General features: G+C 30.1%; 1 protein-coding gene across 4 annotated transcripts; it reads left to right on the plus strand.

The window, feature by feature from the left end:
- Positions 1-50: 50 nt before the first annotated feature.
- On the plus strand, positions 51-12,660 carry LOC134686884 (uncharacterized). Of its 4 annotated transcripts, none has more exons than XM_063546714.1 (5): positions 51-253; positions 3,608-3,674; positions 7,052-7,148; positions 8,328-8,455; positions 9,404-12,660. In XM_063546714.1, the coding sequence occupies exons 3-5, from the start codon at positions 7,106-7,108 to the stop codon at positions 9,797-9,799; spliced, it is 567 nt and encodes a 188-aa protein (XP_063402784.1). In that variant the 5' UTR covers positions 51-253; positions 3,608-3,674; positions 7,052-7,105; the 3' UTR covers positions 9,800-12,660. The 4 variants fall into 4 exon arrangements, with proteins under 4 accessions (XP_063402784.1, XP_063402783.1, XP_063402787.1 ...); XM_063546713.1 differs by lacking the exon at positions 8,328-8,455 and adding an exon at positions 8,480-8,607; XM_063546717.1 differs by lacking the exon at positions 3,608-3,674.
- Positions 12,661-15,326: the final 2,666 nt, after the last annotated feature.

Genomic DNA, 15,326 nt, shown 5'->3' on the forward strand with positions numbered 1-15,326 from the left:
CTCCGTCAATAGTTTCTACATGGAACAATTATAGTCGTTTCTCTCCCCACCTCTCATTACGTCCCTTAATTAGAAGCAGACTAGACACAACAAAAGAAGCAGGATTCATACAACATGTACAATGTTATTTAAAATGTACTGTTACTTTTCTGACTAAAAACTCAGAGACAATTTCATATATTGGAATAAATTAGAATTGATGGTTCATTGAAGAAATTCGGCGATTCGGCAATGATGAACAGAATGAAAGCAGGTAATAAAAAGAATCAAATTATTTATGTCCATTTAGTCACTAACTTGACTTACCTACACACTACATAACAATTGAATAAAAGTAGAGCCATTGTGATTATCTTCATCCGCATAATAATTTTAACCATGATCATATTTGATTACATACATGTATGACCTATGAAATATTTGGCATAGAACATTACAATTAATGAACAGTTCAAGGCAGTTGGTGTGAAAATGTGGTACCTGTAATGACGGAATAACACTGTTATTGTCAGAATAACACTTGTAAAGACCGAATAACACTTCAAAATTTTAATATTAGCACGTATTGATGACTTTTAACATGTTTAAACATTGATTAATTTGAATAAAAGTATCACTATATTATTGATGTATTTTATAACTTATTACAAAAAGCAGATAAGTTCATAAACATCATTTTAAATTTAGAGTGTACATCCAACATGACGGCCATTTTAATTTCTGTGGTCACCATGTTGGATGTACACACTAAATTTAGAAATACACATGTATGTCTTTATTAAAAACGATGAAATTACGATGAATTACCCTAGTTCATTTAAATGCATATACATTGTCCAGTAACTAACAAAACCTTTGAATAGATTTATTAAGAAGGGATATAGTTACACTGTTGTCAGGTCATTAAAGATTGCATATTTTGGCGTTAATATTGATTCACTTATAGGGCCTTTGCATCTGAACTAAACACATTTATTCAAAAAACAGTTGTTGGCATGACACTGGTTACATGTGTATGTTCTTCTCATATATGTTTTGATGGTATGATACAAAACCCTCTAACAGGAAGGATTGTGCATGATGTTCATATGATGAAATCATAATCTTTCAGTCAGGTTTATTGAAGTCTGGACCTGGCATGTCAGTTAACTGCTAGTAGTCTGTTGTTAATTATGTATTATTGTCATTTTGTTTATTTTCATTGGTTACATCTTCTGACATCAGACTCAGACTTCTCTTGAACTGAATTTTAATGTGCGTATTGTTATGTGTTTACTTTTCTACATTGGCTAGAGGTACAAATGTATAGGGGGAGGGTTGAGATCTCACAAACATGTTTAAGTTAGTTTAACCCCGCCGCAGTTTTGTGCCTGTCCCAAGTCAGGAGCCTCTGGCCTTTGTAAGTCTTGTATTATTTTAATTTTGGTTTCTTGTGTACAATTTGGAAATAAGTATGGCGTTCATTATCCCTGAACTAGTATATATTTGTTTAGGGGCCAGCTGAAGGACGCCTCTGGGTGCAGAATTTCTCGCTACATTGAAGACCTGTTGGTGACCTTCTGTTGTTGTTTTTTCTTTGGTCGGGTTGTTGTCTCTTTGACACATTCTCCATTTCCATTCTCAATTTTATGTCATGTACATGTGTATATATGCATTTGCATTTACATTTCTACGATAAGATTGAAGTACTGATTCTGTGTTCAGATTTAATATAACACATTTTGGTTTGAAAACTCCAGAGTCCTGAGCTTCAGATGAGAATCCACAAATTGGGGTTTTTACACCTCCATTTTTTATTTAATTGAGTGAAATAGTTTTTATACACCAGTCGTCTTTTAGACGGGACGTATTATGGTATACCTATGTCCGTCTGTCCGTCGTCCACACTTCGGACAATAACTAAGCTCTTTCACCAATTTCCATGAAACTTAAGTGAATTGTTTATATATCTATTGACGTAAGCTCCCTTTCGTTTTTTTTTAATTTCAGATTTTAATTTGGGATTTATGGGGCTTTATTCATAAAAAAGGGGGGATTTTCAACACTTTGGACAATAACTTAAAAAGGCTTTCATCAATGTCCATGAAAGTTCGGTGAATTGTTTATATCTATTGATGTTAGCTCCCTTTCAATTTTATAAATTTCAGGTTTTAAGTTTTGGATTTATGGGGCTTTATTCATAAAAAAAGGGGGATTTTCAACACTTTGGACAATAACTCAAAAAGGCTTTCACCAATGTCCATGAAACTTTGGTGAATTGTTTATATCTATTGAACATGATGTAAGCTCCCTTTCAATTTTAAAAATTTCAGATTTTAAGTTTTGGATTTATGGGGCTTTATTTATAAAAAAAGGGGAATTTTTAACGCTTCGGACAATAACTCAAAAAGGCTTTCACCAATGTCCATGAAACTTTGGTGAATTGTTTATATCTCTTGATGTAAGCTCCCTTTCAATTTTTATAAATTTCATATTTTATATTTCCGTGTTATAAATTTCAATACTTAAAAAGGGGGGATTTTCGAATTTTGGGACAATAACTAACACTTTCACAAGATTTTATGCAACTTTGATAAATTGTTTATAATTATTGACATAAGCTCCCTTTCCATTTTTATAAATGTTAAAAGAGCAACGGCTGTATCATGCACTAAAGCACAGCCCTTTATTCAATTTCGTTATTCTGAAGAAAATATCAAATTGGGTTTTTACCTCCAAGCTCCTTATTGTATTGGGTTTTTTCATTAACAGGATATTGAATGTGTGTGTTCACTCATCAACTAAAATGTATAATACATTGTACTCTTGAACTAAAAATAAACAATGTTTTTGTCTAATTTTATTTACATAAATCTGGATTTACTTGTCCCTTATTAGAACTTTTGGAATCTGATGATGAAATCATATAAGTGATTTGGCCCTTCATGTTCCAACTGATTTAGTTTTGACGAGTTCTAACCCTGTTGTCGTTAAAGCAAGCAAACACGCCTTGATGTGCCATTGCAAAACCCCGTGTGTTCAAGGGACGCTTCCTGACAACACTAGCTTAGTCTTGTTATCATCATAATCCTCTCAAAAGGAAACTAAAATATGCATCTATTCAATAATGATCTAATATTTTTACTGGAAATTTACTTTCGTTATAATTCATTGTTAAGTTTTATGTTAATTCCAAAGAAGTACGAAAAGAATTATGACAACATGGCTAACACTAGTTAGATAAAGACAGAGAAGATGGAAATGTTTGCCTGACCACATGTACCGTACCTTTAAGCAACAGAACATTTCAACAGGGATCCTTTTAACAATCTATTTTTAGAACAAAAGGACATTTCAATAATTCTGATTTTTAATATTACAAACATAGATTTATGTCAAGACTATGTAATACATTTTTTTACAAGTAGATATGGGTAAATAACCCACACTATAGCAACAAAAAGCGTTAAGAACTTATGGTTTTGACAAGTTATTGTGTTTTTCTTTGCATGGATTCGGTTTTAGAACTCTGCAATGGGCAATTGCATTGGGTTTTCAATTATTTTTATTGCCTGATCACGCAAATATGCAGCTTATCTGAAGCTCTGAAACTCTATTCTATTTTCAGTATTTATAGACCATATGATATTGTCGTAATCAGTGCTAGTGACAGATTCAAAGAAAGGGGCAAAGAGGTGATTATCGATTTATGATTTTACATGATATAACTTAAATGTACATCATGCTCATGATCGTAGGAAAGTAAATAACGCTTCTTACTACATGTCATGACCGTTATAAATATAATGCCCCCTTATTTGATAAGAATATAAACATTATAAAGGACAGCACATGACTCTTTATTATTTGGAAACTGTGTTAAAATGTACATGCTCATCAACAGGAAGCTATATACAGTGTCATGATTATGTTACCATGGTTACTAAGATAGATGATTAACTTATTCATTTGTTATTACTTCATTTATAGGAAACAAAGGAATAAGAAACCAGAATCCTAAGTTCCTAACATACATTTTGTACCTGATTACTTTTCTGCGTTTGGTTTTAAAAGTTTAATTTGCAGTGATTGAAGAGGCAAGTTATCTAAGTTTATTTATAACATCAAAGGAGGATGAATTATTAATTTAACTTCTTCATGTTCCTGGGATACATGATGTACATTGGTCAGGTTGTTTTTTGACACATTCCTATTTTCTTTCTCTATTCTATATACACATACATTTGTGTAATACATTTGTTGTACATACATTTATGTATCACACCTGTGACCCTTGCTGTTGAAAATATCTGTAATTACTCTCTTATTATGTTTTCTTTAATAACCATAAAGTTTTATACCCTTGACTGACTGACATGATAATGTAGTACAGTACTACCTGTGACTTTATCTTATTAATGGTGGCCATAAAATTATGTTGACCATGGTGGCCCTATATGTCCATCATCATACCCCTGTTGCTTTTCTAATACACAAGGTATTAATCAAAAACTAGTCAAGGATAAAGGGAAATCTTGAATGCATTGAAGTGTTAAAATTATATAACTTACAGGTCACATGTCTCAGGTAAAATATACATGTATGTGTTTGTCAAATTTAATAACTGTGATAATGACAAGAATTTTCAAATATCATGAATATAAAATGGAATAATAAAACTAGTTGAACACACAGCTTAATTAAAAAATAAATGTCTCATGACTATTAGTTTTGATATTTATTAATATACCCTTTAAATAATTTTTAATCAGTTTTAAGTCTTTTTTATAATAATTCTATTTTTTGGTAAGTCATGTAAGTGAAGAATAAATGAATATCATTTACAATGCATGCCTTTTTTTTTTTTTTTTTATAGACAAAGTGTTTCTCAAATTATTTTTCTAAAATTAAAATGTTTTATTATTGTAGATAAACTGATCTGCATTCAACATGGTTTAAAAAATGATTAAGATTGTCTTTAGGACTTAAAAGCTAAATAAAATTTAGGCAATTCATTATTTCTTTATTGAATAGAATATTTATAAGTATTTGAAATATTCATTACAGCAAAATTTGATAATATTTTTATTGTCATATGGTATTTAAAACATGATCCATGTTTTAGAGGTTAAGCATTTCTTTTACTTTTTGTTCTTGGGTAAGAGACATTATAATGAGAAGGTAAATAATTTTACACACTCTATCCTTCTAGGAATTTCATATTGTCCACTATTTTCTATTACTAAATTATGACCAAAAATTTTCTACCTATTGACACAATCAAGTTTACAGTTTTTATCATAAATTTTTATTTTTAGATTTTGATTTAAATTCAGTTTTTATTAAGGACTTTAAGAGTCTTAATTCATTCAAGTCCCTGCAATTATTAACTTTATCTGAAAGGCCTAGGTTAATTGACATATTCTTTGTAAATCATAGTAAATGTATACCAAGAATATGTATCATGTCAGTCCAGCACTATTGACTATATAATACACTGGAAAAAAAAATGATTTAAATAATAGACCATAAAAGTGTAACCATCTTTAGAAGTGCACTTCATTTTTTCTGGAGACAAATTTTGAAAGAAATTCACCAAACTGAAGATAACGTATTTAATAAGTTTCAAGAAAATTTCTTTAAATAATTTCTTTTCATAAGATTCACTTTATTCAGATATATATATAAGGACATTAGATGTTATAAAAATTTATTGTAAAAGGATAGATATTGATCATCTTATTTTTTTATTTAAAATATACTTGCATGATTATTAGTTTTTATTAATAGTAATAACTCATTTAATAATGTTAAGAAACGATTGAATACAATGTACAACATGTACATTTATATAAACCTTTTACTTAAAAAACAATTATTAAAAGTCTGTTTATTTCAAATTCTAGTCAATAACTTTATCTTTGACTTTTTGCCATTTTTACTCAAGATTCTTACTATAAGAAGAAATTATAAAAGAATAAGAAAGAAAGCAGTATGAAATAAAAATAACAATTAAAAAAAAAAAATTTAAATAAAATTAAAGACAAAAAATTATAAAAATTTAACAGACTTAGTAAAACAATATTTTATTCTACATTTTCCAAAAAAGGTGAAATGTCAATTTTAAAAGAAACCCAAATTACCTGTACAGGTAAATTTTAATAAAACATACCAGCTGAAAACTTCAGGTTGATTTTAACAGGTAACATAATTAGATAAAAAATCAACCTATGATTTATGACCCCCAATAAATGGCCAACATCTCAATATTGAATACCCCAATAAATGTCCACCATTGGATGTTGACCATGCAAGAGGGTGGACATTACTAAGAGGATGTCACAGGCTGTACTGTACATGTACAATGTATCTCTTAAATATGGAATTATGGGTAAAATATTATACTTTCAACTAGTTGGAAGCATGTGGGCACTTCACAATCACTATGCATGCTATGTTTCAATTTTTATACGCCCATAAAAATTTTGACAGGAGGTATTATGGTATACAAATGTCACCTTGTTACTTGAGAACCGCTTACATGTATCCAAATTTCATGAAACTTAACATATAAATTGTTTCTTATGATGGTCAGTCATCCATCCGTCTGTCCACCTGTCTGTCTGTCTGTTGGCATCCACATGTTACACTGTAACTTGAGAGCAGAACTTTGTTTCTTATGATGGTCAAACAATCTTTGTCCTTTTTGATGAAAGTAAGATTTAAACTTTAGGAGTTACAGGACCATGGGGACTTTAAAACCAAAACAGGGGTGTTATTTTTTTCATATGTCGCACCATATCTGAAAATTGATTTATGATTATTGCTTTAAACTTTGCACACTTCTTTCTTAATAATCGTATAAAGATCTGTATACTTTTTGGTAATGAATCATAATTTTACTTTAGAGTTATAAAGTTTTTGGTAAAAAAAAGGGACATGAGGGGGTTGGTTTCACATTATTAATGATTATTGCATAAAATTTCACACACAAGACGATGAAAGTATCATGTGCTCATGGTGCAGATGTTTATTTATAAATACATGTACATGTACTTGTATCTATTTTCAGTATGTTGAGATAATGAAACTTACCAGATATTAGTCCACCCTTGTGATTGAACCAATGAATGGGACTAACAATAGTACAGATACAGACACAAGTGATGGTATACTTAAATCATTTAATTATTAACTAGAAGGCAACGTTATGACAGAATTTTATCAAACTTTTGTAGCTACAAATGTATTATCATGATTATAAGGGTGACCTTTAAATGTCAATAAAATATTACATGATATGAATGAATGTGGATGCTTAATTATATTTGTGTATCATAGGACTGCTATATGACTATGTTCAGACATTTTTTGAAATTTAGATCAGTAATTGCAATGGGGAATGAATGTATCTGTTTGCTATTTGGTTCCCTTCTTAATAATTTTCTCTTTTTAATTCATCAGTAGTTGAAAAAAATTTGAAAGAAATATTTGAACCATTTAAAACATTTTAAACTGTGCATGCTTAAGAAGGCAGTTAAACACTAATTTAATTTAAATCTTGCGTGTATTACATGTCATATACATTTCTAATCATTGTTATTGAAATTTTTTTATGCCCCCCCCCCCCCCCACCATAGTGGAGGGGGCATGAAGTTTTACCTTTACCATCTGTACGTCCCAAAGTTGGTTTCAGATCTGTAACTTAAGTTTGCCTCCACCAAATTTTATGAAACTTATATACACAATGCTTATTACCACAACACACAGATCAAATGTGAATTTTGGGACTGTCACTATAGCTGTTCTAGAGTTATGCCCCTTTACAAATTAAAAAAAATGATGATTTTTTTCGTTTCCACAACCAATTGTTAAGAAACTTATACACAATCCTTATTACCACATAAGACAGATAAGATTTTAATTGTGTGGTGTTACTTTTGCTGTTCTTGAGTTATGCCTCTATATAAACTTAAAAATATTGAATTTTCATTTTCCTTTTCCATTCTCTAACTTAAGTTTGCCTCAACCAAATGTAATGAGACTTACACTTAATGCTTATAACTACAAAATAAAGAGCAAGTACAAATTTGGGAAGCATCACTTTTACCATTATCACGATTATTCAGTTATTTCTCTTTATGATATTATGATAGACAGGCTGGGACATCATCTGTGTCCCATTGACACATTCCCATTTTTTTACATTCATCTTTTATTCCAGGATCTGACTTTTGCACTGTTCAAAAGGCTCCTTTACATTTTGATTTTTCTCTTTAATTTCTGCTATCTTAAATGTTTCTCTTTATTAATTTCCTCTTCAATTTTTTTTTCATCTCTATTTCAAGGTTTAACTGGTGGCAGTCTGTTCTTAGTTGTTCTCTCTGCTACCTCGGCCTGGTGTGTGTTCATCATGTGTATTGTTTGTTGCTCAGAATACCGTGGTTACCAAAGAAGAGGAAGAGGTCGTAATTACGTAAGTTTTATTTTCTACTTCCAGGCTTCAATGGTGGCCAAACATTCGTAATTATATTTTTTGCCACATCGGCTTGGTTTGGCTTCCTCTTCTTCTTAATTTGCTCCATCGAATACTCAAAGTTCAAGGACAGAGGAGACAAAACACAAAATGTAAGTTTCAGATTAGCATTCCTGGTACCATGGTTACTAATCATTAATCATCTAATATCCTATCATCCTGTTAATCACACTTATTTAACATTTGCATCTATGTAATTAATATGATAGAGATCAGTTATTGTAAACTCAAATTTCATGTTCATCAAACTAAAATTTTTGGACTCTTTTTAAACACCTAAGTGTCTATTTCAATTGATTCCATTAAGTTAATGTGAAAGATGTTAACTAGTTTAGTCATTAAAAACTCTCTGATTCAAGCTTTAATATGAAAAATCTATCAAATATGCCAAAAAATGTCACTTTTCAGATGGTTTTTGTCAAAAATGAAAGTGGCCGCATCCGTGTTCATCCTCAACCTTTATATATGTTTTGCATTATCATCAAATACAACTTACATTTAAATATTATGAATGAACACGAATGCGGCGCGGCCACTTTCATTTTAGACGGAAACCGTCTAGAAATTAACCAAAATGCAAAAATGTTGAAGATTTCAGTAATTTAGCATGACTTAATCATGCTAGAACGCGATATTGGTGCATTGTATTGTCAAACAACAGCTCATATTTATGTAGCAGAAGCATTTCACTTTATAAAATATAGCTAAAGGATTACATTTTCACAATTTTCTAAAACTGACATATTTTGGGCCAAAAAGGGGTCTTACTGAACCTACTCCTTTACCAGTATATATGCATAAAGAATGAATAGCAATTATTTTGGTTCACTTGGTTCACAATTTCATTATATTTTCAAGTATGCAGAAAAGCTGTTCTTTATTTTACAGAATGCCAGAAGAAATGCTGCTCCAGTTGAAAATAAATCATATACAGAAAGAAAAGAAGAATTATCAATGGGTGTGGCAGCATTGTCTAACATTCAACAAGAACTGTCAACAATTTCACCTTCAGATGAAGTGACAGATTCATCAATAGAAAGAAAAGACGACAAGACAGACATATTTCATGATCAAAATGACTTCCAAGAGAATAATTGTACTCTTGATTTTCCCACTCCTAAAAATAGAAAAACAATACTTCCTCCTATAAATGTTGGGACCATTATAAATGTGGAGAGTAGATGTCATTCAGATACAAACTCACCCTCCAAGGAAATGCTGCTGGAAATTTCACCCAAAAAACACAAAAACTCACAGATGACGCCTGTGATTGTTCATTCTTAAAGCTTAGTTTGTGATAATTTAAGTCATAGAATTAGGCAATATTATTTTTATAGAGATATTTTTACACAAATTAGTGATTCATTTTGCTTGATAAGTTTTTGCTCTTTTATAACTACTTCTAGGTTGCCTCCCCTTATAATTACTTCTTATTAATTAAGTCTTCACAAATTAGTGATTTATTTTGCTTTGATTATCTATCTTAAGATAGGTTACCTCCCCTTGATTATAACTGCTCAAGATGGGTTACGTCCCTTACCATGCTTTATCTTTTGTTCCTACTTTAAATATAGAATTTCTATGAATATGAAGAAAGGAAATTTTTTTAAATTATTTTTTTAAAATGTTTGGTGCTTATTAATATTGCAATAATCAAAATACAAATGACATTGTTTAATTTTTTATAATTGATGTTGGAGGGAAACTAACTGTCAAATTCATGTTAACATATTTGACTAAAATTCTCATATTAGATTTATAACAATGTAAAACATTTATCCAAATTATAAAATGTCTAGAATAAACTATTTACAGGGCATTGGCTCAATAATATGTAGCTTCGTTTCCTGTGTATTAAATTGTGGTCTAGACGCCATCTAGTTAACTATGGAAATGACCTGAAAACATCTGACAGTCACATAACCTGTTATAAACATAAACATCAATTTAGATAGGTAAATGGACCTTGTGCAAATGGATTTTTCTAGGAATGTTTGATTTCAATCTTAAGGTTAAAAAAATAAGTTAATTTTGATTTTACCAGTACAAATGATTTTCTGTGGATGTCATATGATTTACACATGTTTCACTTTCAATGTTGACATTCTTTTCTTTAAATAGCCTTGAAAGCATCAATCATGCATTATCCATCTCTAGCTAAGGGGTTAAATTGAAGTTCACATGAATACGGATTCAATGAGGTCGATTTGAAATGACTCCATCGTTAAACATCAGTTATTTTCCTTTTGCAATACCAAATTTCTATCAGTTCCAGCTGACAACCACTGGATGTTACCCTGTACAATATTTTAGTATCAAAGACGCTTTACAAACTACATTTCTTAATAGTCATAAATAAATTATTTTTTTGTTTTCTAAAAATATATGTAAGTCCTGATGAAATCCTATGAAAAAACAAAGAAGTGTTGCTGCAAAAAAAACTAGAACCCTGAATATGACTTTGCTCCAATTGATAAAGATTTATATTTTTAACTTTATTTGGAAGCTAAGTTATATTATTTTGACAAATACTTCCAATTTTTCATAAATTATCAATGAAAAATTATGAAAGAAAAATTAACCTTGAAAAACTGCTTGTGAAAATTTGCTCAAGAAAGAATGGTGTAATTGTGTAGATATTTTTTTCTCTCATTAAACTATCATTTTACCTGCATTTTAACACAAAAATTCTCTAATCTGTGACTCAAGAGAAAATAGGGTTAAGCAGATAATTTTAAAGAATATTCACTATGTAAATCTTTCTAAAAAGTTGAAAATCAAAACACAAAGTATCTGTGATAATCCTTAAAATAACATAAACATTGAATTACATTGAAATACTACGTTTTGCTATATATGTGTACAGGTTTTAAAATATAAGTTATATAAAATTAATTTTCTAGTTGTGGATTACCTGAATAAGGAGATGTGGTATGATTGTCCATTAGACAACTATCCACCATAGACCCAATGATATTAATGTTAATGTTAGCAATTATATGTGTTTTTCAAGTCACAATAACTTGTTTCACAGTCCACCATATATAAATATGTTTAAAACTAGGTGTTGTCAGTTTGATTGACTAAAATTTTATGATTGATATTTACATGAATAACCCATGTTTCCAGAGTAAATAATAATGTCTTTATATTTATTTTATCAATTATTGTACTTTCATAATCATAAATTAGCAACCTCCTTAGAACATGGTTACAATGTTATATGTCTGGCTTTTTTTCCCCCCAAACTGAGAAAGGAAATTGTAAACAAATTATTTCAACCTACATCAGAGACCTACTGCAAAACCATATGTATGTGCAATAATTTTCTTTAATTGACCATTATACATATTATCATCAATTCATGATTATAGCACCAAATATATTTAGATCCAAATTTGTATGTATTTGAATTTTTATTATGCTATCATTTATAGTATATATAACATTATAGGTAACTGTTGGTTGTAAGAATCTTTAAGTTTTATAGATCAAAAGTATAGTTGTATTGGGTAAAATTGAAAGACAGAATTAAATATAATATTGTTTTTTAGAAAAAGACAAAGTGGAATGTTATTTTTAAAAGTTGGTATTGATATATGAAGAGAATTAGATATTGACCCTAACTATGGTAGGTTCTCTTCAATAATGCACAATGCATTCCATTTTTGTTTTGGTTAATTTCAACATAAAGAAAAAGATGCATGTAAATAGCTGTATAAAATATTTTTTGTAGTTATCACCTTTTATTTTATTTTTATGCCCCACCTACGATAGTAGAGAGGCATTATGTTGTCTGGTCTGCGTCCTTCCTCCGTTCATCCGTCCGTTCTTCCGTCTGTTTGTCCGTCTGTCCCTATTCAGGTTAAAGTTTTCGGTCAAGGTAGTTTTTGATGAAGTTGAAGTCCAATCAACTTCAAACTTAGTACACATGTTCCCTATGATATGATCTTTCTAATTTTAATGCCAAATTAGAGTTTTTATCCCAATGTCACGGTCCACTGAACATAGAAAATGAAAGTGCGAGTGGGGCATTCGTGTACTGAGGACACATTCTTGTTTTAGTTTCACAGTAAGTGCAACATTTAGTGTTTAAATACTGTTTGATGTGCACTTGACTGATCAGTGAATCAGTTCTTCACCAATTAATGATTTAATTTTACAAATTGTATTAAATGTAGTCACACTTGACGATTGATTTGTTTTGTTTACATATTTTTATATATATACATATATTAGTCTGTCCCTCATTTTACCTCCCTTGTTGTTTAGATGATTCTTAGTTATTTTTGTTAGATCAATAATATTTTATGTTGTTGTGTTGCTGTCTCATATCTCATTTTATTTATGTTCATTTGTTATTGATTAATAAGGTTAAGTGTAATTTGTGCTTGTTTTGATTTCTAAAGATGAGGATTTGCAATTGCTAAATACCATTTTTTTGTTGTTGATTTGTTTAAAAGATTTTAAATGGAAAAAAATATTGGATGATTCATGCAGTCAGACCTTTGGCAAACATCTCAATTCTTGTATTGTAATAACATAGACTTATTATTTCTGAATATAAGAGAACATGCTATCAAATATAGAGTATGTATTGAATTAATCTTTTTTATTCAGTTATTAGACGACTAACTTTATAGCTACCTGCCAAAATCTTAAACATGCTTTTTGACCATACCTATTAGAAAACCTATCATACTTATCTTTATTATATTGAAAAAGAAAACGGGTCACTAAAATTTCTATTTTAGAATTCTGCCTAAAAAATTTCAGGTTTTTATACGCCCGGGACGGGACGTATTATGGTTTACTGTTGTCCGTCCGTCTGTCTGTCCCTCCATCCGTCCATCGTCCACACTTCGGACAATAACTCAAAAACACTTTCACCAATTTCCATGAAAATTAAGTGAATTGTTTATATCTATTAGCGTAAGCTCCCTTTCGTTTTTTTTTAATTTCAGATTTTAAGTTTTGGATTTATGGGGCTTTATTCATAAAAAATTTGTAAGTGTCTCGCCTACTATTGCTGTAAATCGCAAACTCAACAAAATTGAGGAAAAAAATCAATAAAAATATTCCTCTTGATACTATCTTTTGATTGTAAGAAGCTTCTGTCCAAGTTTGGTAAAACTCTTGGATAGTTAATGAATCTAATAAATGTTTTGAAAACTTTAACTGCAGACTGTATGTAATGTTAACTGGAAGCAAATCTAAGTCCATTTAAAAGTAAAATACAGAAAAAATGGATTTATCTTTTTACAAAATTTACTTCTGGATACTATCTTATGATCATAAATAAGCTTCTGTCCAAGTTTGGTACAAACCTAGGATAGTTTAAGAAAGTTATTAAAATTTTTAAAACTTTAACCACAGAGTGAATGTAATGTTTCCCCGCAGAAAAACTAAGTCCATTTAAAAGTAAAATACGGAAAAAATGGATTTATTTTTTTGCAAAATTTAGTTCTGGATACTATCTTATGATCATAAGCATGCTACTGTCCAAGTTTGGTACAAACCAAGGATAGTTTGAGAAAGTCATTAAAATTCTAAAAAAACTTTAACCACAGAGTGAATGTAATGTTTCCCTGCTGAAAAACTAAGTCCATTTATAATTAAAATACGGAAAAAATGGAATTTTATTTTTACAAAATTTACTTCTGGATACTATCTAATGATCACAAACAAGCTTCTGTCAAAGTTTGTTAGAAATCCAGTTTAGTTTAAGAAAGTTATTAAAATTTCAAAAACTTTAACCACAGAGTGAATATTTGTGGACGCCGCCGACGACGACAGCGACAACGACGGAAAGTAGGATCGCTTAGTCTCGCTTTTTCGACAAAAGTCGAAGGCTCGACAAAAAGGGGGGATTTTCAACACTTCAGACAATAACTCAAAAGGGCTTTCACCAATGTCTATGAAACTTTGGTGAATTGTTTATATCTATTGATGTAAGCTCCCTTTCGTTTATTTTTAATTTCAGATTTTAAGTTTTTGGTTTATGGGGCTTTATTCATAAAAAAGGGGGGATTTTCAACACTTCGGACAATAACTCAAAAAGGCTTTCACCAATGTCCATGAAACTTTGGTGAATTGTTTATATCTATTGATGTAAGCTCCCTTTCGTTTTTTTTTAATTTCAGATTTTAAGTGTTGGATTTACTGGGATTTTTAACACTTTGGACAATAACTCAAAAAGGCTTTCACCAATGTCCATGAAACTTGGGTGAATTGTTCAAAAAAAGCTTTCACCAATGTCCATGAAACTTGGGTGAATTGTTTATATCTTTTGATGTAACAAATAATACTTAATAAAATCTGATGAAAACATAAAATTTGTAAAATCTTTAGTTCAATTTAAAACATTAAATTTCTGGAAAAAAATAGGTTCCATGAATATTTTTTTATAAATATAAAAGGTACTTCAGAAACTCAGAAAGAGTGTTGTGAACAAGATAGAATGTATGGATGAAAAATTAAGACAACAAACTTAGTTAAATTTGAGGTAGCCTTAATAGTCCCAATTTTTTTGTGCATTTTCATTTATTATTGGGGGGGGGGGGGGTATTTGACAGGGCTCACACTATTTCTAGTTGATCACATAAATTCATTAAAAGACAAGTTAAAAGAGCAACAGGCATATCATGCGCTAAAGCGCAGCCTTTTATTCATCATAAACATACTTTTAAATATGTGACCTAATATGAAATCCTTTGTTAGCTTTGCCTTGTACACACATATCATACTAACACTTGATTCTGAGTGATTCGCATCATTGAAACAAAGATTATGAACCAATTCCAAACCATTT

Source organism: Mytilus trossulus, chromosome 10 (genome assembly GCF_036588685.1).
Source record: "Mytilus trossulus isolate FHL-02 chromosome 10, PNRI_Mtr1.1.1.hap1, whole genome shotgun sequence".
NCBI classification, from domain to species: domain Eukaryota; kingdom Metazoa; phylum Mollusca; class Bivalvia; order Mytilida; family Mytilidae; genus Mytilus; species Mytilus trossulus.